Source organism: Symphalangus syndactylus, chromosome 7 (assembly GCF_028878055.3).
Source record: "Symphalangus syndactylus isolate Jambi chromosome 7, NHGRI_mSymSyn1-v2.1_pri, whole genome shotgun sequence".
NCBI classification, from domain to species: Eukaryota; Metazoa; Chordata; class Mammalia; order Primates; family Hylobatidae; genus Symphalangus; species Symphalangus syndactylus.
In genome coordinates, this window is record NC_072429.2 from 62,924,508 (window position 1) to 62,947,242 (window position 22,735).

The window sequence follows — 22,735 nt, forward strand, 5'->3', positions numbered from 1 at the left end:
GTGTGCAAGACATATATCTGAATATATTGTATATTGTATTATATATACAATTGCTTCTCAGCCTTTTGGCTAAGATCAAGTGAATATATTGTACCCAGAATATGTAAAGAACTCTTGCAGCTCTAGATTTCAAATGCCCAACAGAAAATAAATTTGAAAACACACTATACCACAAAAGATATATGAATAGCAAATCAGTACAAGTAAAGACGTCCAACATCAATAGTCATTAGAAAAATGCAAATTAAATGCAGAAAGTAAACACACTGGTATAGCTAAAATTTAATAATAGCAAGTGCAAACCAGAATACAGAACAACTAGAATCCTCATATATTGTTGGTAGGGATACAAAATGATACAACTACTTTTGAAAGGAGTTGGCAATTTCTCATTAACATACAATTACCATACAAGTTAGCAATCTCACTCCTAGATATTTACCTAGGAAAGATAAAAAAGTATGCCCTGCAAGAAGACTGGACATGTTTATATAACTTATATCCATAATAACCAAAAACTGGAAATAAATGTCTATTAGCTGGCAAACTTATAAACGAAGTGTGGTATGTACATACAATGAAATACCACTCAGCAATGAAAAACAAACTACTGATTCAGGCAACAATAATGAATCTCAAAATCATTTCGCTAAGTAAAAGAAGCAGATATCAAAGATGCCAGACCATAAGATTCCATTTGCATAAAATTCTAGAAAAAACACTACAGCCACAGAAAGTGAATCCATGGTTTCCAAGGGCTGGGCAAAGGGGAGAAGGGATTGGCTATAAAGGGAAATAAAAAGTCCTTTTTTGGGTGATGGAAATGTTCCATTATCTTACTACAGTGGTGATTATGTGAATACATATATTTGTCAAAACCCATTAAATCATGACACTTAAAATTGGGGAGATTTTATCAAATGTAAATTATACCCAAATAAAGGGTGAGAGAGACAGACAGAGAGAGAGAGAGAGAGAGAGAGAGAGGGAAATTAAAAATTAAGGAATTATTCCAGAGGTTCATCAAGCTCAGGTAATATTCATAATAGAAATTTTAAAATGAAAGAACAAAAAACAGAAGGGAAAGATCAGAGAAATAATATAAAACAAATTCCCAGAACTAAAGGATATGGGTACTGAATGCCTAGTGTAGCACAAACAAACAAACAAACCCTATACAAGGGTGTATTATTGTGAAATTTCAGAATACCAGAATAAACAGATGGTCCTAAAAGCTTTTGGGAAGGGAAGAGGGGTCACATGTATGGGAGCAGAAATGAGAATGGCTTAGTAATTTCATGTTAGGATTAGAAAATAAAAGAAAAATTTTTAAAGCTTTCAAAATGTTTGAGTTACTTCTAATGTATAAGGCCATATAATTTTTATCCATTAAACGTGAGAATAAAGGTATGCTTTTTTTTTGAGATGGAGTCTCACACTGTCGCCCAGGCTGGAGTGCAGTGGCACGATCTCGGCTCACTGCAACCTCCACCTCCTGGGTTCAAGTGACTCTCCTGTCTCGGCCTCCCAAGCAGCTGAGATTACAGGTGCACACCACCATGCCTGGCTAATCTTTTGTATTTTAGTAGAGACAGGGTTTCACTGTGTTGCCCAGGCTGGTCTCGAACTCCCAAGCTCAGGCAATCCACCTGCCAAAAGATATTTTCATACATTCAAGAATCCAAAAAAAACTCCCATGCACCCCTTATTATAAACTATAAGAGAATTTTCTCCATTTAAACTGAGGCCTAAACTAAGATTTCAATAAACAAGACATCCAATATAGAGAGGAAAAGGAGATTCCCAGGATGTTGCTGAGGGATAGCTCAGGATGACAACTGCACAGCTGACCTGGATTGACGCAGTTCATGTCGGATGAGGAGGGAGGTGGGTAGAGGAGTTGGGAAGGGACTTCCCCAAGGAATGCCTTCAAGAAAAATAATGTCCCCAAGGGAAAAAAATAGAATAGATATGCACTTTTATGCTGACAGAGTCAGCCCTGGGGAAGAGTTCAGTAATAAATGATAGTCCATTTTTAATCCAAGGAAAACAAAAAATAGTTCAAAAAAGAAAATGTAGTCAGGATATACTAAAAGGCTCAGCTGAGGAAAATATTTACGTATTTACATGGTTATTAATGAAAACCCTGTAATTTAATTTAAAAAATTATATTGGCAGAGACAGGAGGTGGGAGGCTGAAGGTGAAATGTCAATAGACAAAATCTAAAATTGAAAGAAAAAGCAGTATGTCTCTAAATACAGGAATAAACAGCAGAAAACCAGTTACACATTTTCAAGACTCTGGAGTGGGAATTAGGTATGTACAGGGTCAGAAAGTGGTCTGTTTTTTATTTTGAGCCTTGCACTTCTGATTAAAACTAGTTATAAATGTATAACTTTGATAAGAAATAAAAATGCAAATGGAAGGGTTCACCATTGAAAAAGTAAAACTTCTATGCTGGATAGCCTGCCAGTGCAGGTCTACTGTGTGGTTCTGGCTCTTAATGCCTTATAGACACTAGGTGGTCAGCTGTATACAGAGACTTGTCCAGCTAGACACTCACTGTGGACCCCTTTCCTAACCCACTCAGGACCACCCAGGAGTTCAGTCAGTCCTATCAAGGACTTACATAGCACTCTACATACTTTGACGTTTCATGACAACCAGAAATTTCATGAGACTCTATTTGTTGATCCAGATTAGATCTACAAATTCCTAGCAGGATACCAAAAGGGCAATACAAGGCTAACCTCGACATCAACCTCCTGAAGGAAGAGCAGCAGACGATCTCCATAATGTTATACTACACCATGCCTCCTGGCAGGGTGACAGGACAGAGCCCATTGTGCAGATTGGTGCAAACTAATAGGTGAACAGGAAGAAAGTAAGCAAAGGCATAAAATAACAAATCTAGAGAACTTTCTCTTGGTCCCAGTTATTCTTCATATAATGGCTTTTTGACTGAGAATTTCTATTAACAGGCCTATATTGAAATATATGTCTAAAACAAACTCCAATGTCATTTAAATGACATGAAATTATTCTTTTGGATTCTCTATATCACATCCATGAGAATAAATGGGATACATATGTATGCAAGTGTGTTTTTTGTTTTTGTTTTTTGAGAGGGAGTTTTGCTCTTGCCGCCCAGGCTGGGGTACAGTGGCGTGATCTCAGCTCACTGCTACTTCCACCTACCGGGTTCAAGAGACTCTCCTGCCTCAGGCTCCCTAGTAGCTAGGATTACAGGCGCCCACGACCAGGCCCAGCCAGTTTTTATATTTTTAGTAAAGAAAGGGTTTCACCACGTTGGCCAGGCTAGTCTCGAACTCCTGACCTCAGGTGATCCACATGCCTCGGCCTCCCAAAGTGCTGGGATTACAGGCATGAGCCACCATGCCCAGCCAAGTGTTGTGATTTGTATGATGGTTTCTTTCTAATTTGGTCTTGAAGTTTTTCTTGAGAGTGGCCATAAGCTCCAGCCTTGCCCTAGCCAGAAATTCAAAGGATTTGGTTGTGGATGTTGACAGTGCACCTTCCATGGGATTGCCTCTTTATCCTGAAGGATGCCTACTGCCTAAGTGTCTGACCCATGACTAGGTGTCCCTCTCACAAGAAACTGTTTTTATAGGCAGACACTCTTGTGGGTCTTGCCTGACCTGTATCCAGATTATTCCTGTCAAGACAGCCACTCTCTAAGATAGCTCTGACCAAAAAGAAGGCTATGTTAAGAGCACCTATGCCAAATGAGACACAATGAAGCGAAATGAAAATGCATGAAACGTAAGTTTTTATTATTCACAGTTCCCAGAAAGGTTAGCGGTGCCAACAGAAACAGGCAGCAGGGAGCTCAATCAGCAAGGGGTCGGTGGGAAGGAGAGGAAGAGGGAGAAAGGGAAGAAGGGAGATTGGGAGAGAGAATGGTTGGGAGAGAGGGAGGGGGAAATCTCTGGGACTGTGTATGCCTTTATTAAGGTCTGTGGGCATTATCCCTTAGGCTTTCTTGTGGGGGTTGTAGATGGGCTAATTTAAAGAAATAAGTTCCCCTCTTCCCTCCTGAAGCAGTGAACCTATTTACGTGACTCTGGTGTTGACCATTACATTTTATCATGTTCAATAGCTGTGGGGTGTGTTGGCTTTTGGGTCAAAGAAATGAGGAACAAGTAGGCCATACGGCAAACAACTACATGGGAAAGTAAGGTTTTAACTAAGCCAAAGGTGACAAAGTAGGACTAAATTTCAAATATTATGTCAGGGCTAAAAATGGACGCTGAGGAAGCAACTACGTTAAACAAACACAAATATATAATGAATATTCATATATATGAATATAAATATAGTATTTAGCTTCGTGTCACCCATTTCTTACTAACCACTTTCACTCTCAATATAATGAATTCCTGTGACGTGCAAGTCATGTTTTCCCATGAACCTACCATCCTATCTTAATTTACTTGGTTGTATTGATTCACCTGAGATTTAAGCAGTCTTACGTAGGTAGTAGTCTGTAGACTGCAGCCATTTATCAACATTAGTGTTACAGAAGAAAAGAACTATTCTCAAGAGGAAAAGCATCTAAATGATTTTTACTCCATTGCCCTTTGTTTTTTGTTCTTGCTGTTACTGATTGTTATGATAATCTGTGTATGAATCAAAAAGTAAACATTAATATATGAAATATCTATGCACAGAGAAAAGGCTCATGTGTACATCCTTTAGAAAGAATTCCCATTGTTAAAAAATAGTCACTGTATATTACATCTTTTTTTTTTTTTTTGAGATGTAGTCTCGCTCTGTTGCCCAGGCTGGAGTGCAGTGGTGTGATCTCGGCTCACTGCAAGCTCCGCCTCCTGAGTTCATGACATTCTCCTGCCTCAGCCTCCCGAGTAGCTGGGACTACAGGCGCCCACCATCACACCTGGCTAATTTTTTTGTATTTTTAGTAGAGATGGGGTTTCATCGTGTTTGCCAGGATGGTTTCGATCTCCTGACCTTGTGATCCGCCTGCCTTGGCCTCCCAAAGTGCTGGGATTACAGGTGTGAGCCACTGCACCCAGCCCATTGTATATTACATCTAAAGCCCATGATGGGAATTGTTTACTAATTTTTGTCTAAAACAAGATGAACACATCTTCTCTAAACCATCAAACATAGTACTTGTCTCTTATTGAAGGTTTGCTGTTTTGTTGCTTAATTTTCAAAAGCTTTTCGGTCATACGTTCTTTGCTGACTTAGGAACATTCCCTTAATAAATTAGCACTTAAGTCACTGGAAGATAAACCCTTTTAGGAAAAAAACTGTGAAATACCTTGAAATGGACAAAAGTGCCTTGTCAAGCCCTCTTGGGGTTATCTCTGTTTTTTCATTATCTTTAAATTATCTGATAATCCTGCAAATTGTAAAAACATAGATAATGCAAACTATTCTTTTCCATAGAAATATAAATTGGTTGTGTCCAGGGAATGTAATTTTTGTCCTGGACAGAAGCAAATTCATTTCAGCATTTCTTATTGCTTATTTTTAGTGATACTTTAAATTCTTCCTTCAGCCTATTGTATATGTTAATAATTCCCTACGTAATTTGTAATCTTTGGCACATGGTCATGTTATATCTATATAGAATTCATGATTTTGCTTTTTAAAAACAATTATCCTTTAATACCTTAATGGACAAGAGAGTAGAATAGTAGGAAAAACGCTAAGTACTTTGGATTAAAAGAACCCTGGGTAGTTATGGAATCCTTCTTAACCTCAATAAACAGGGAATAGAAAGTCATTTTGTTTTCAGGGTAGATCTGTACATGGAGTATCAAACCACAAAACTCAGGACTTTTTATGAAGATCAAATACAGATATTAAAGTAAAAGCTCTTTTTTACTAGCCTCTGTGAGTTTTAGTCCCCTTCCTGCTACATTAAAGATACTATTACCCATCGAGAGGGTTCTTGTGAGGACGAAGATAACACACATAAAGAACTCAGCCCAATATTTGGCACCAAGCAGGGGCTCAAACTGTTAGTCACCTTCACTTTTGTAAAGGGCTATATGACTAAATGTTGAAAATATTACATTTCATATATATATATGCACACAATAAAGCTAAAATACATCTTGGTCAGAAGAACACCAACTTTGAAAAGCATATCAAACGTATTAAGACTAATGGCTTTTTAAAGAAAAATAGCTAAAACATGTTTAACACTGTGTGCCAACCTCTGTGCTAAGAGTTTTACAAGTATTTTCTCTAGTGATCCTCTAACAACCACCTTATAAGGTAGCTCCTCATAAGGACTTTGAGTGCCACAAATATGGAATGTAGTTTCAATACCTCAGTTTACACTCTGAAAAATGAGGTATGTTTTGTGTCACTGAAAAGTTACATTATAATATTTGAAAGTGTCATGTAAAAATTACCCCTATCCACTGAGCCAATGGCTCATTAACTTAGTTTCAACTTGAATTAGGGAATTTTGGTGGGTCCCATCGTCCCCAAATTGGGCTTTCCTTGGAATCAACTCTGATAATACTTGACAGCTGGCATTTTTGAGTGCCTCTACTTTTGAACTTCTGCTCCTTGCTACTAAATATACTAATAGTATATTTATTTTAATTCTGAACACTGCTACTTCTTCTGGGTTTAATATTTGGGAGATGCCTGCACAGTTGGGCATTCAGCTTTCTTTGAAGCAGAAGCAGGAAGCTCAGAGACTGCCCCAATGCTTAAAGCATTGCCTTTATCCATGCAAGCCTCTCAGAGTGCCTGAACTTTTGGCAGTGCATAGCACAGATGCCATCTGGTGGGCAAAACACAATAATTTCACCACTCCACCTTGGGACCAGAGACTGAATTCTACATATCTTCCCCTGAGTAAGGGAGGCTACACTTCCATACTCAGCCCTTCAGGTACTTCATCTGTAAAGCAAAAGCTAAGTCTCTATAATATTCTTATATTTCCTCTAAAGTTTCACTTACTCTTCTAAATTTCGCAGTGTGACAAGATTTTTTAAATATAAATCTTGTAAAAATAAAAACATGCTTTGAGTGTTTAAAAGAAAAAATCATCTTTACAGACATTTTAAGGATAAGTAAAATACTGCTTTCATAAAATATTAAAAAACTAAAAAAAAATACAAAAAACTGAGTTCTATCCTTCAGCATATTTGCACATCCTTCTACATGTATGGATCTGAAATTAGTAAGAGGTAAAGAAAAATTAAATGCCTTCAAAAGCACTTCTTATCCATTTAACACACATTTATTAGGTACTTACCATGTCCCAAGTACGAAGCTAGCTCTGTGAATAAGATGTGGCCCAAGATCTCAGAATTCAATGCATGTGAACATGTTCATTTTAAAGAAGTATGTTTAAAGCAGAAGTATGTTACACAGTCATGCATTACTAATTCATGGTTGTCACTCCAGCTTCTCCCAATTATTATGCACAAAGGACACTGTTTGGTGTAATAGTATTGCCAAAAACTACATACTGCATGCCATATTTCTTGAAACCTCCTGCTTTTTATAAGTGATTTCCTCAGTCTTCTTGGGTATATCTATATTTCACACCTTCCAAATTAAAAAGAAAAATTCTTTCCTTGTCTCCCTGCACTAGAGAATGAGTGGTAATTCTTAAAAAAATATCTTATCACTGGCTGGGCGCGGTGGCTCACACCTGTAATTCCAGCACTTTGGAAGGCCGAGGTGGGCAGATCACCTGAGGTCAGGAGTTCAAGAACAGCCTAACCAACATGGAGAAACCCCATCTCTACTAAAAATACAAAAATTAGCCAGGTGTGATGGTGCATGCCTGTAATCCCAGCTACTTGGGAGGCTGAGGCAGGAGAATCACTTGAACCTAGGAGGCAGGGGTTGCGGTGAGCCAAGATCACACCATTGCACTCCAGCCTGGGCAACAAGAGCAAAACTCTGTCTCAAAAAAAAAAAAAAAATCTTATCCCTTCTTCCTCACATGAAAACAATGATAAAAATGTAGTAAGCCCAGTGCAGTGGCATGTGCCTGTAGTCCCACCTACTTGAGATGCTGAGGATGGAGGATCATTTGAGCCCAGGAGTTCAAAACCAGCCTGGGAAACATACTGAGAATCAGCTATAAAAAAAAAAAAAAAAAAAAAAAAAAAAGGTAGTAAAAAGAGTATTGATTTTCAAGCACAAAGAACTGGGTTCAAATCCTGGCATGATACCCTACTGTAAACCAGTCATGAAAGTCCTTTACCTTTTGCTCCTAACTTCTCTATTAAAAAAAAAAAAATGCAGGGGGGGTAATAAAGCCACATTCACAGTGCCTTTATGAGGAAAAATTACACACAAAAAGCCTGCAGGTGTACCACAGTCCCTGGTACACAGTAGGCACAAAATTAATGTAAATTATTTTCTCCTTTCTATTTTTTCTCCAAAACTTTGTGCCCTTTCATTCACTACAATTTCTCATTGCTTACTACAGAAACTTACATAATATTATAACTTCCATATTTTCATTAAAAGAAAACATCATCACTTAATGTTTTTTTAAAAAGCATACTCTACTTAGAAGTAGTCTCCAGCTGATGAAGTAGCAATTCATAATTTTTACAAATTTATGACTCATGCTGAACTGACACCAACATTATTCTTGATGTAATTAATTTAATTACCTTTTGTTCCTCAATGCCAAATTTATGTTATTTTAGCATCTCCATGTGTGGCTCTAAAAATACTGATCATTCTAATTTGAATCAGTTGTAGACAAGAGGCATAGATTTCCAAGTTTTCTAAGACTTGTTTCTATACCATCATATAGTCATGCAGTGGAAGGAATCTTAAAAGCTTTCCTGGTTAACTCCTGGGAAATACACCACAATCATTCAAACCAATTGATACTTGATAGTCTAGTCTATTAGAAAAACACTAAATCCTGTCCCATCGAAATGCTTGCAATTTCACTGGATATTCTGGACTCAACACATTTGGCACAAGAAACTATGAGATTGTTGTGGATATCTTATAATCATACTTTTTATCAAATCAGTAGTTAAAAAGAATAAGTGAAGTACTTTGAGGTTATGTCTATTCAATTTATTCACCAATACAGTCAATATACATTTTACACCAAGCTAACGACACTTTTTTAAAAAGGATATAATTCTTATCTTTAGTACATTTTGACACCCTGAGCAAAAAAAATCATAGATACCAAAAAATAAAAACCATGTAATTTCAGAACAAAACCGGATAGAAACTTCCAAAATAAGAGAACCTGAGTCTGTAATTGTTGGAAAAACAAAGAACAGAGAAATTTTGAAAGTCGAACTGGTTATCCAAGGGTAAGCTTTCTAGAATAAGTTCATTTTGAAGAAGTGGAAAATTCTTAGAGGTTATCTAGTCCATATTCGTCACATGTGCTTCATCTCATTATGGGAAAAAATGAATTGACAAAGAATGACTGTGCTGATATTGAAATTATAAATCTTCTTGTTCTCTACTGCTTTCAAGATCAGTTAAATTTAATATGTCTTCCTCTTCCCAAATGAAAAGATTTTCACCCTCAAACATACAAAGGTCTTCTAAAATATTTCTGTTGCTAATATTTAAGGAGGTCTCAACTTGGCAAATATCTAAGAGGCAAACTTGACAAAGCATTTCAAAGAAGTAATGACAGTTGATATTTTCTTTTACTACTTGGTTGAGATTTGTTCTTGAGCCCTGGAATCTGTTATTGAATAAGTTGTTATTCTCATCGACTGCTTTAAAGATTTCATTTGTCTGACTGCTGAGGTCTTGTGTATTTGAATTCATATTACCCACAACTAACAATGATGTGTGCAAGAAATTCATACAAAACCTTTCCTTCAAATCCAGTTGAAAGTTCTTTAAATTACCTTCTTCCTCTAACCCCAAGAAGTTAATTCTTTTTTGTTTTCTTCTTTTACCCATCAAGTCAAATGTGTTATTGAAATAAAACTGATCAAATATATCACCAATGGCATTATCAATAAGATTTTGTCTCATACTTGCTTTATTGTTCTCTTCCCTGAACACATTTTTGTCTGTCTGAAGTAAATATGGGTGTATTTTCATCCATAAATAAAAACCCAAGAAATTTTCAATATCAGATTCTTTGCGATATGCAAATCCTCGGTCTTCCTCATTCATGGGTTGGATAATAACAGTTAATATTGGGCAATGTTGACCACAAAGAGCATACAGTTTATCCAAAGAGTCAGCTTCCTGAAGTGTACCATGAATCATATTACTGCCAGGCAATGGTTGGTTTTTAATAGCATCATCAGAGACAGGGTATACTTTGTTACCAGCAGAAATAAAGGAATGAGTGACAGATGTGCATACTCTTTCTGACTGATGATTACCCTTCTCCTCTATATGGTGATTTGCTATTCTTTCCTTGGCACAGGTTTCATTGTGAACATCCAGCTGATCCTCATGAAAAGGTTCTGAGTCACTGCCATGAGGCATGTTAAAGTAATTGCATTTTAGTTCAAGGGGTTGAGTCAGTTCCTCGAGTTCTGAAGAGGAGAGTTCATCCATGGTTGGGCCTGGGGCCAAATTACCAAAATGTGAATATGGTACCTCACTGCTGTTATTATCAAGTAGGGTGTCTACTGATGTGGTGTCTGCATTGCCACACATGCCAGGATTTTCAGATGACATCCTTAGCAAATGATTTTCTTTCAGAAGCCATTTGCCTTTGTCAATCAGTACTCCTTCCTCTATGTCTGTGAGGATTCTGCTATGATCATTTTGTTTTGTACCAGGTTCTAACATGTCACCCCTATAATAATTGTCCCTCACACCACTAACATCACACTTATCTTGTCTTTCTTCCTGGAATTCCTGCAACATAGGTGAACTACTAGATACCTGTTCAGAAGAGCCAAATGACTGCCCTTCAGAATCATAAAGAGTTGCTTTCCTGGAACACTGAAATTCCACAGAATTATAAGGACAAACCTGAGACTTGCGGGTAGAGCCAGGAAAAAAAGATGGTTTAATAGTATCTGCTTTACCGTAAAGTTTTTCTATTGCCCTTTTAACAAATCCTATGTTGTATTCTTTCTCTTGGGTAAGTTCGCCACTGTCATTGGGATCATCACTGGATGTTTTATATGGCTGCTCACTGTCACTGTCGGGCCGATAGTCTGACCAATCAGAAGTCACTGGACTTTTGATGCATTTTTTTAAATCAGGAGAGGACTCTGAATAACTTCCAGTTTCCATGTTTTTCACCATCATTTTTACCATCTTAGTTTCTCCTTCATTGGTCTCCTTTTCACTATTTTGCTTAGAATCATAGCAAAAAACTAAAGATGGTGGTGTTGCCAGCCTCTTACTCATTATTTCATAAATTATACCATTCTTTCTTTTTTCTTCCATAATATTCTTACTAGAGATGTCTATCAATTCTAAAGTTTTACTAGCCTCTACGTCTTCTTGGATTAATTCTTCAGTGGCTTGCTCTCCTCCATTAACCACTCTATTAAAGATATCAGTGTCATGGTTATCTAAGTCTTCAAAAGATTCCAATTCTGAAATGTTTCTTTCACTTGATGTCATGCTGTTGGTTATTGAGCCTGGTTCTTCAGAAGTCCTTGGTTCTTCCATATCAAAGGAAGTATATGCATTTTCATCCTGAAACTTCCTTAGTGAACAATTTTCAAAATCATCTAGAGAACTATGTTTCTTATCAAGTTCTGCTTCTTTTTCACTTAGGCAAAGGCCACAGGAGCTTAAATTACTGACATTTTGATGCGACACCAATGTATTAAAGCCATTTTTATATTCAGGGTCTGTCAAAATATTTAGATCTTTCTGAATGTCATCACCTCTTTCTAACTCTTCAGTTGATTCCAAGTTATCAGTATATGTGTTTTCTTTGGAGTTTAAAAAGTCAATGGTATTGCAGACATTGACAGGAACGTAGGTCTCATCAATTGGGCAAGCTCCCTCATAGATATGGTTCTCCTTTTCAGCACAAGCCTTATCAGAAAACACAGTATCAGTAAGTGAACAGATCTCTCCTAGGAAACAAGCCTTAATCATAGAAGTCTGATCCACACCATAATCATCACTAGGAAAAAAAGTGTCACTGAGGTTACATGTCTCTTTTGGAGGATAAGCCTTATTTACAGTGCACATCTCACATGGAGAGCAAGTCACTTCCAAAACACAGACTTCAGGGGCACATGCCTCACTGGCAGAGCAACCTCCATCCAAAGAGGAGATTCCTTGTGTTCTTTCATTTTCACTGTACTTAGGAACACTCTGAATGTTGACTGTGGAACAATTTGCAGAAAGATCTATTGGAACCACGTCTTGTTCTTTCTCACTGAGTCCAAAGTGGCTTGTAGTTGACTCCACTAAATTGGCAACAGCAGCTTTCAAGTCATCAGCTTCCTCTGTGATAGCTATGTGCTTTAGAATCTCCAATAATGCAAGTGTTTCTGAAGATTTGTTGGTAGCCTTGTGAGCATCAACTTGACAGAAGCTATTCATACTTCCCTTTAGGTTTAGCACCAAGAGCCAAGCTAGAAGGAGATTAGTGGATGAATTACATATTGCAGAATGAAAGGGAACATCTGCAAGTGAACCTGGCATTTGAACAACTCCATTCTGAGTCTTGTGAATACCAGGAACTGAAGCTTGCAATTGGTGAAGCATCAGGACTGGTAAGAGGTCTTTTGGAGTTTCCTCTTCTATAGGATCTACTTGAATGGCAACCTCTACACTTTGCCTTTTTCTAGCTAGGTTTATTTCCTCGTAAACAAGTTTTTTCTCTGGTCCCGATTTTTCAGCAGCTATATGACTTTTAGTATTATGATTATTAATAGCTGACTGTGACAAAGTACAATATTCATGCAAGGGAACCAAATAAGCATCATTCAGAGATCCAACCTGTGTCTCATGGAGATCTTCACCAGTGTCATTGGCAATAAAAGACTTATCTCCCTCTTTACATAGATTATCTCCTGTCAAACTGGCAATTTTAGTTATGTGCTTATTACTTTCCATAACAAAATTACTTATTTTTCCAGAACTTGTATAGGGATCATTCCCTGAAAAACTATTATTGCTACACTTTACCATACTCATTTCATTTCTACATATCGGAGCTGATTTTATAGGCTTTAAAGTTGGATATGGATTTATGTTTTGCAACCAACTCTGTATATAATTTTGAATTGAATGATGAGCAATATCCTCAGGAAAATCAGGTTTTTTCAAAGAAGCTAAAGAATTTGCCCTGGTTGTAGCATGTTGTTTACTTAAAATAGCACTTGCTTTCAATTTATCCCCTTTATGTTTTTTCTGGCTTTTTAAAGTTATGTGTGAATCAGTAACTTTTGAAACTAAACTCTTCTTTGCCATTCCTCTCAAATACCCAGATGCCACTTCTGCTTGAGATTGCGGTGCATAAAAATCTTTGGGTTTTTGCTCAAGGATGTTAAATACATGAAATAAACTTTTATTTTCAAAAGTACTTTTGCAATATTTAGATTCATTCTGAGGAAACACTTTATCTCTTTGACCGATTTCTCTTTTTTTAGGTGCTCCTAAGCTTATTTTATTTAGTGATCTAGATTTTCTTTTGGTTAAAAGTCCTTGAACCTTGGAATTTTGAGTAGTATTTAATTTATTTCTATGGAAATTCTTGGAAATCGTGGAATTGAGATTACTTTTGGAACAAAAAGTATTTGATTCAATTACAGTATCACTTGTCCGGAGGTCTTCCTCACAAAGTATCCCTCCTTTAAGGGGACTATCTGAATCTTGCACTATCATTTCCTTTGTAATTCTACCTTTTGTGTTTATTCTCTCATTCTTATTAAGAATTCCTTTGGTTGCAAGCTGTCCATCTTGATACCTGGAATTTATTGCTTGCTGTCGAGATTTTTTCTTCTTTTTGCTGGTAACAGATGACAAAATCTTCTTTTCATTTTTTGGAAGTTTTGTTAAACCACACTGAGCAAATTCATTAATTAGTCTGTCAATTCTTGCAGTGACAATAGAGGATGCTTCTGAAGCTGGAGCCTCAGAAATATTTTTGTCAGTTCCAGAGTTATTACTTGAAAAATGGGTTGCATCTGCTGAAATAGGACTGAACCTATCATTGGTGTTACCATAAGTTTTGAAGTTCTTGATACCAGTTTTGTTGTCCGATACCACACAATCAACTACATCTTCCTCCACAATTGAGTTGTTTGATATAGTTGGTGGCAAACCATTATTATGCGACATCTCTAACATCTTCTGACTTGTAATTTCTATAACACCAGCACTTATTGCACTTGACTTAAGCAGACTGTTTTCCTTTTTTCTTTCTAATGATGACTCCTCCATTTGATCATTGTTATTGATCTGAACGAGTACTGGTTTGTTAGATACTGATGACATTTTACTGCAAGAATGTGTAAACATGTGATACTCAGACTTGTTTTCCCCACTTTCCCTTTCTTCACTATAGGAAAACTGTCCAATCATTTTCTCTTGAACCTCAGTTTCAGATACTAAGGTCACACTGCCTATCACAGATTTCTTTTGTCTCACTCTTCTTAGTCCAGGTGTAGGGGGCCTATGAAAACGATGCTTTGCTTGGTCTTGAGTTCCCTGGTTGATATCTGTGTCCACAGTAGCATTCTCCCAACTAGCAGAACTGCAAGTTTCGGCCACTTGATCTGTCATTTGAATGTTTATCTCCTCTGCCAAACTGCCCTCTTGATTACTGCTTCGCTCCATAGGTGACACATCTGCAGAGAATGAACATGATGCAAGCTTTAAACCAGATGATCGACTTTCTGTTCTTCCTGGAAAACTTATCTCACTCTTTTCATCATTATTAGAAGGACCAGTTTTACTGACGGTAGTTGTCCATTTTATGGTTTCTTCCTCTTTTATTCTGAATCGAACTTTCATCTCAACTGTCATAGTGCCATCTTGATTAAAAATAATTGATTTCTCAATATCATCTTCAGAAGGATATATTGGTAAATTCTGAGAATCATTCTTTTCTAAGGCCAAGTAATTTTCAGGAACAAAAGAATAGTCTAAGTAGCAATCATTATTATGTGTTTTCTCAGAAGAAACAGAATAAATCTGGGACCTTGAGCTTGAAGACATATGTGTGCTTACTTTAAAGATTTTAAGAGTAAAAGGTGCCCACATCAAAATATAATATGGAAGGCAGAGAAGTTAGAAATATCCAAAGGAAGAGGCAGCAAAGAAAAAAAGAGAAAAGGAGAAATGATTAGTATGAAAAGTAGCATATTTTCTGTATTTCATAGTAAAATGTTACTGATATGTTTCTGAGCTCTATGTATTTTTTTTCTTTTTTTTTTTTTTTTCTGAGACAGAGTCTTGCTCTGTTGCCAGACTGGAGTGCAGTGGCACGATCTGGGCTCACTGCTACCTCCACCACCAGGGTGCAAGCAGTTCTCCTGCTTCAGCGTCCCGAATAGCTGGGACTACAGGCCGGCACCACCATGCCCAGCTAATTTTTTTGTATTTTTAGTAGAGATGGGTTTTCACCATGTTGGCCAGGATGGTCTCGATCTCCTGACCTCGTGATCCGCCCACCTCGGCCTCCCAAAGTGCTAGGATTACAGGCGTGAGCCACCACACTCAGCCTATGTATTTTCCCAATAGTTATTTGAGAAAACCTACTGCAACAGTGGTACATTTCTTCAAACCACTCTTTAGAAGAGATCTCTAATTCTACTTCAACTTCAATGAGGAGGTTCAGAGAATTTTAACAAGTTTAATAAGATAATTTTAATTTTAAAAATGTATAAAGTAAAAACTGCTAAGAATTCTACCAAAGATAAAAGTTTTTGTGGGTTTTCATTTCATTGTTTTACCAGTACTGAAACTGAAGTCTAACCAAGTACCGCTTACCTATTCAAACAAGGCAAGCAACAATTTATGATGGTATTCATCTTCCCACCTACACATCAAAAGAGGTATCCATAGCTTTATGAAAGCAGAAACATTTTTATAATTAAGAATGAATTAATCAAGTACTAATTACTAATCTAGCATGCACTTTGTATAATCGTTGCAGCTGACTTAATATAGGGCACAAGAGAGAACAGAGATAGACATAAGTCCAGATATCAGTTGTCCTTTTAATGTGTATCTTCAGCATTAACCTTGGCACTCTTGCTTCTTAAATTCAATCAAAATGCCTGGGCTGGGCGCGATGGCTCACATCTGTAATCCTAGCACTTTGGGAGGCTGAGGCGGGTGATCACTTGAGCCCATCATAAACAGCCTGGGTAACATAGTGAGACCCCATCTCAAAAAGAAAAAAAAATTCCTGTTAGCAAATCTATATAGATTTGCACATACCTGCCATCAGGTAAGCCCCTAGAGTATAAACCTAGAAATATTTTTTCTTATTTTTGATATGCTTTTACTTAAATTATAAATCAAAATGTCTCAAATTTTTTAAGAAAACTTAACGAAGCCCTCAGATTCCCTGCAGTCATCAAAAACCATACTCGGCAACCTGTATCAGACATAAGATAATAAAATCATTTTAGTAAAATGACAAATGTGAAATAGCACTACCATATTTATAACATATATGTGGCAACCTAATGCTTACAAAATAGAAGCATTAATAATTATCTATTGAATATATCCATGAAATCATTAAACAACAATGGATTAGTTTTACCCACATTAGCAGTGAGTAGAGAGATTAATACTATTTAAAATACATATTATCCAAGTCTAAAGAGAATAAAAACTTAAATTTAAGTATAAAAAATAATCAGTACTCCAGCAAAGAGCTTGTCTTCCCTGGAAATACTGAGTACAATGAATAATGAGATTAGCTCATTATTGCTAATGTAAATTGCTGTATAGGCAATTTACAGCTTATCCCACATTCCTGGGCCTGAAGAGGCCCTCTTCCTCCCCTAACCAAAGGATAATGCTACACAGCAGATCCTACAGAATTATCAACCTACATTATCGTTAACCAGCATGAATTGGTTGCATGAACCTTTTATTTAATAAATAAAATGTGGATCTAAGAACCTGTGATTTTTATAGGAATAACTTCAGAAGGCAGAGCACATAGCATAAATTTGAAAAAATACAGTCATTCTGCTAACCTGCTGAGGTCAGCTATGGATGCTGCATGGTACTATTTAGAGAAAACTCTGCAAATACCAGAGAAGAGACTTACACAGATTCCACTCTAAAGCAAGAAATGCTGGCATTTTTATTTTTTTAACTAGGTATTTTATGCAAAAAAGTACACATCATCAATTTAAACAGGCATATCATTGATTTGGAAAAGTCTAAAAAATAGATAATCTCTATGACTCTTTCCAACTATAAATATAGCCAATTTCAGTTTAGAATGTTTTTAAATCCTCTCCTTTTCGTTTCTGTGGTGAAAGAAACTGGTCATTTAAGCATGGATTTTTGCTGTCGTTGAGGCAAAAAAAATCTCAGGACTAAAAATATGGGCTATATATTAATAAGTGACTTACTCTTTCTGCTTTCTGACTTTGCATTTCCCTTGGGGTACACACGCTGAGAGATCCCTGGTAATCTAGCAGGAAGCAAGTATTTTTGGATGTCATAATTTCCTGGTTTAAACGGCTCCCTTCCTGCTGCCACCACAGCTCCAGAGCTCAGGATCACTGCCTGGAGGCTGGGAACCTAAAAGAGACCAGAGTCATTATCCTGAGATGAGCACATTTTATACTAAGTGGTAATTTTATAACTTTGCTTGAATCAAATCAACAACCTCCTAGGCTTGAAAGACATCATCACTGACCATTTTCTTAGGCACCAATGGTGTATACAAAATAAGTACAAATACCAAATGTCAAGGTTGGGTGGGGGAGTCAGTTACGTCCCAGCAGGGATCCCAGGAAAATGCTTCCTGTATGAAAATACTACTCTTTGTCACTCCTTTCCAAAAAATATTATCCAGATTGGATTCCATGCGAAAACATTATGTAACTCGGGGCTCAGGGAAGACAGAAAGGGGTAGGTAGCGTGAGGGAAAGATGAGATTCCAGTCAGATTCTGACAAAGGAACAAAGGCAGCACCGGCGCGCACACACTCACATACACAGTCAGGGAGGAAGGAAGACTTCCTTCCCGGGGGCCACCATTCACATCCCACACGAATCCAATTAGTAGGGTGCTCAAAATGAGCTCAGGCTCGAGGAGCCCCCAGAACGCTCACCCTCCTTCCGTCCGTAGCATACAGCTTGACCACCGGGCGCTGCATGACCTCTGTCAGGTGCTGTAGAAATGCCTCGAAGCTCTGGGTGACCCTCCTGCTCAGAAGAACCGCGCGCCTCGTCTTCGGGTCGCCATTCCTGAAGACCACCAGGCTCCGCGGGGCGCGGGGCATGCCGGGGGCAGCGACGGCAACGGGGTGGGACTGTGCATGTGCGCTGATGGCCCGGCTGCTGAGCCAGGGCCGCGGGCGCCGACGGGCTTTGTCCAGGTCTACAGGCTGCACCTTCCTGCCGTGGGAACATAGGTACGACTCGCCGTCCTCCAGCTCCTCCAGGCGCGTGATGCTGTGCCTGCCCCGAGGGGTGCTGATGTTCCTCACTCCAAAAGGTAGGGGCACCTTCCTGGACAAGTTATCCAGCAGAGCATCAAAGGACTTAAAGGAGCGAGGGTTGACCACCACCCTGACCCCGCCAAATTGGGGGTCTCCGCTCTTGTAGAAACTGATCCGCTTGGCCACAACAGGATGAGTGAGGCTCAAATGGCGAGGGGGTGGAACTTGACCTTCAGAAGAAGTAGGATGAATGATGGAAAAACCAGTAGAAGGAGTATCACTCATTTTGGCTGAGACCTAGAGAAGAAAGAAAATTATCTCCAGAATCACAGCACCATAGCAAATACATGGTAATACTAATGCATGCTAAATATAGCTGCAGACATCCAGGATATTCCTAGAAGTTTATTCTTTCATTCGTTTCTTCATTCATTATACCTATCAATTTTGAAAGACAATTTTAAGGAACTTATAATAAAAGAGATAAACTGTTAAATAAGGACATTTATAATTTAAAGGTTAAAAACAACCTAAACACACGAATAAGGGCCTAGATAAATTATCACATATACACCCATGCAATGGAAAACTATGCAACCATTAAACATGACCTTATATATCTTTTGGCATAGAAAGATGATCATGACATATTACTAACTGCAAAAATTCAGTTTGCAAAACATTCTGTGCTACTGATTTAAATGTATACGTACAGTCACATTGCCTAACAATGAGGATAAGTTCTGAGAAATGCATTGTTAGGTGATTTTATCATTGTGTGAATATCATAGAGTGTACTTACACAAACAGATGGTATAGCCTACTACACACCCAGGCTTTAGGGAATAACCTATTCCTCCTAGGCTATAAATCTGTACAGCATGTTACTGTTTGAATACCGTAGGGCATTGTAACACAGTGGTAATTTGTGTATCTAAACATATCTAAACATAGAAAAGGTATAGTCAAAATATGGTATTATAATCTTGTGGGGCCACCATCATATAGGTAGTCCGCCATTGACCAAAGTAGTGTTTTGTGGCACATGAGTTATATGAATTGGGGAAAAGTCCAGAAATATATACAACCCAGTGTTGATGGTGGTTATCTCTGGATTGCAGAATTCTGGATAATATTCGTGTTTTTTATACATTGCCAAACTTTGTGAACCTTTAAAATTAGCAGATATTATTGCAGAATTTAAAAAACAACAGACACAAATCAGAAACCATCCACTGAGAAAAGTAAGAGAGTTTTGCAATTCATCAATTTAGTCCTTCATATCCTGACAATAAGGAAATATGGGAGAAACAGGAAATGTTTTTAAAGTTCAAATTGTCTGGAGGAAAATGTACTTGACATTAAGTTCTAGGAGGAATGTATCACATAGAACCTTAAGTAAGAGCCATCTTAAGATACTATCAGATGTTTCCACTGCATATTGGATAAAATGCAGGCAAATCATATCACACAACCACTTATCTTACTTTGGGAAACACTGCACTAAGCAAAAATGTTCTTTAAATGAATGACAGCATTGCTGTGGGCTGCTAAAACTGTTGCAGTCTGGTTACTAGTCCCACTAGTAGTTCTAAAGTTAAACCTTCAGGAGAGAATTCAAGAAGAGTAATTTTCAGCAAAGCACTAAGGTTTTCCTTTTCCACTTCTCAGTGAAACTGGAGTTTGACTGACAAATGAGCAGCATGTGGAAGGATTTATCTGGTTCTGGCCTTGTTTTCATTTGTGGCTGTCTTCTATTGTTTGAAATCATTTTAATTATTAGTGTCTTTTGACACAGTAAGAAAGTCCTGCAGCCTTGAAGACAAATTGAACAAACAAAATTAATGTGATTGGTAATACAGAGATTGGAAAAAGGCATGTTTATCATTGTAAATCAGCTATAAATCTGGCTCAAATTATCTACTTAAATTTTTGCAAGCTGTTATCCAAGATTCTTCATATATCTCCAATCTGATTTGCAAATCTTATTTAAATGTAACTTAGAAAAAAAGCATTTGAAGATCAGCCTAGAAATTAGATGTCTTCCCTTCCTTCTTCCTCGGAAGTTTAAAGTAATTATAATACTTAAGACAAAAAAAGCAGCTGTAGCAGACATGTGCATCAGGAGCTGGGGAATCCAGCTTCGCAATGGAGTCAGCAAAACTGCAACCTCTTATCCTTATCTGGTCAACTGTGGTCTGACTTTGAGCAGGCTGCTTAATTGCCATGGCGTCAGCAACTATAAGAAGGATGAGTTCCTTCAGTATTTAAATAAGACTTTAGGCCAGGCGTGGTGGCTCACACGTGCAATCCCAGCACTTTGGGAGGCCGAGGCAGGTAGATCTCCTGAGGTCAGGAGTTCGAGACCAGCCTGGCCAACATGGTGAACCCTCATCTCTACTAAAAATACAAAAATTAGCCGGGCGTGGTGGCGTGCGCTTATAGTCCCAGCTACTCTACTCGGGAGGCTGAGGCAGGAGAATCGCTTGAACCCAGGAGGCAGAGGTTGCAGTGAGCTGAGATCGCACCACTGCACCCCAGCCTGGATGATAGAGTGAGACACCATTTCAAGAAAATTAAAAAAATAAATAAATAAGACTTTAGAACTCTGTCTCCAATTATATTTTAGGTTGGTTTACTTATATGTTTATTTGAAAATATTGTACATGAATAATATTTGAGACACATTTTTCACTTAATTTTGGAAAATGATATTTTTCTTGGTGTAGATGCATCATGAGGCTCTTAATGTCATTTTTCAAATGCCTGAATCTCACTATTTGGAGAGCTGTTAACCTGGTGACCACTTTGGGAACACATCTATGTGAGCCAATATGCTAAGAATTTTGTGGGCAGTTTTGTTTGTCAGTTTTGGCTAAAGAGAAAGGAGATTTTGTGCTGGGGCCAGGAGGGAAAACATGGAAGATAAAGACAATAGGAGCAAAGAGGCAGTTGCCATTGTCCCTATCCCACTGCTACCCAGCCCTGAGCATTGGTTTTGAGCCCAGTGCATGAAGGGAAGGTGCTGAAGGTAATGTGACCTGGGAAGATGCCAGCTCCCCAGCAGTGGAGGAGCATTTGCAGAGAAGGTGCATCCAACAGGGTGGTTGTCAGGCACTTTGTTGGGGATGCTGTAGTGAAAACAAAACAAAAATATAAGTTCACATGATCTTCATAGTGTGTGAGAGAATCTCTGGGAACTCCTAGAAGTCACTGAGGGAACTTTTAGTTAGAGTGTTGAGAGTCTGCATCCTTGTAGGTGAGTCTTAACAGCCTATGATAAGGAGGGCCTTGTGTGTAAAACCCAGAACATGATAAAGATTAGGTATTATCATTGAATAAAAACATTTGTGTTTATTGATTGCACAATGTCATCATTTGGAAAGAGGGTGCAAACCAAGTATTTCTGAAGGAAGTGAATCAGCTTTTGCCCTGTCTTAATAATGTGCATTTCCTACAGAGTCCATGGGAAGTTCATAGAGTAACTCAATAGCTCAAGTGAAGAAAAGGAAGAGTTGGGGTACCAAGAGAATATTAAGGAGGGATGTCTAATACAGCCTGAGGGATTGGGGGTGGGAGTGAGAAGAAAGGGCAATTTCCAGAAGAAAGCCTGTGTAAAGTTGAGATGCCAGAGGCAAAAAGTGGTAGAGATGCCCTCCAGGAAGAAGGCAGAGGTGGTACAGCATTTACCTGGTGCACCTGAGCAAGACTAGCGATGTGGTCATTAAGTCTTGACGATAGAGTGCCCACTTCTGTGAAACAGAGCTACCAGCCCTCCGTAACATTTCTGAGTTTTCCTATGTTAGCTGTGCTCCATTCTTAATCAGTTTTAAGGACTAATCAGAATTTGCATGGAAATTTAGCAATGTATCTTTACATACACTTTCGACAATAAGGTTTATCTTATGCCCTTTAAATTTGGAATAAGGCAGTAATATACTTAAGGGCTACCTAGGGAACAAACAAACTGAGCAGCATAAAATGGTTGAATTCTCCCAGAAGTTTAGGCTGAAGAAGTGGTGGAGGTGGAAAGAGGTAACTGTAGAATCTTGAGGCCCTCCAGTTTTCTCACCAGTGACTTCTCTATATGTAGCAAGGAAGCTGGTTTACAAAAACTCTTTGCCTTAAAATCCACTTCTAATGACATGACAGCTTGCTACCAATATCGTCTCTTCTTCTCTGCA

At 38.0% G+C, this 22,735-nt stretch overlaps 1 protein-coding gene and 1 long non-coding RNA gene across 3 annotated transcripts in view; one reads left to right on the forward strand and one right to left on the reverse strand.

Annotated features, from left to right (window-relative positions):
* Positions 1-8,971: 8,971 nt before the first annotated feature.
* Positions 8,972-22,735, reverse strand: part of RP1 (RP1 axonemal microtubule associated) — a 71,934-nt gene continuing 58,170 nt past the window's right edge. The window contains exons 2-4 of the mRNA XM_055286392.2: positions 18,222-18,848; positions 17,515-17,686; positions 8,972-15,141 (exon numbers count right to left, since the gene is read on the reverse strand). Coding sequence (XP_055142367.1) covers positions 9,458-15,141; positions 17,515-17,686; positions 18,222-18,836 — 6,471 coding nt within the window. The 5' untranslated portion in view covers positions 18,837-18,848 and the 3' untranslated portion in view covers positions 8,972-9,457. The remainder of the gene's footprint in view (positions 15,142-17,514; positions 17,687-18,221; positions 18,849-22,735) is intronic.
* Positions 18,478-22,735, forward strand: part of LOC129486455 (uncharacterized) — a 45,382-nt gene continuing 41,124 nt past the window's right edge. For both annotated transcript variants that reach the window (XR_008658987.2, XR_008658986.1), the window contains exon 1: positions 18,478-18,607. This is a non-coding gene — a long non-coding RNA (uncharacterized lncRNA). The remainder of the gene's footprint in view (positions 18,608-22,735) is intronic.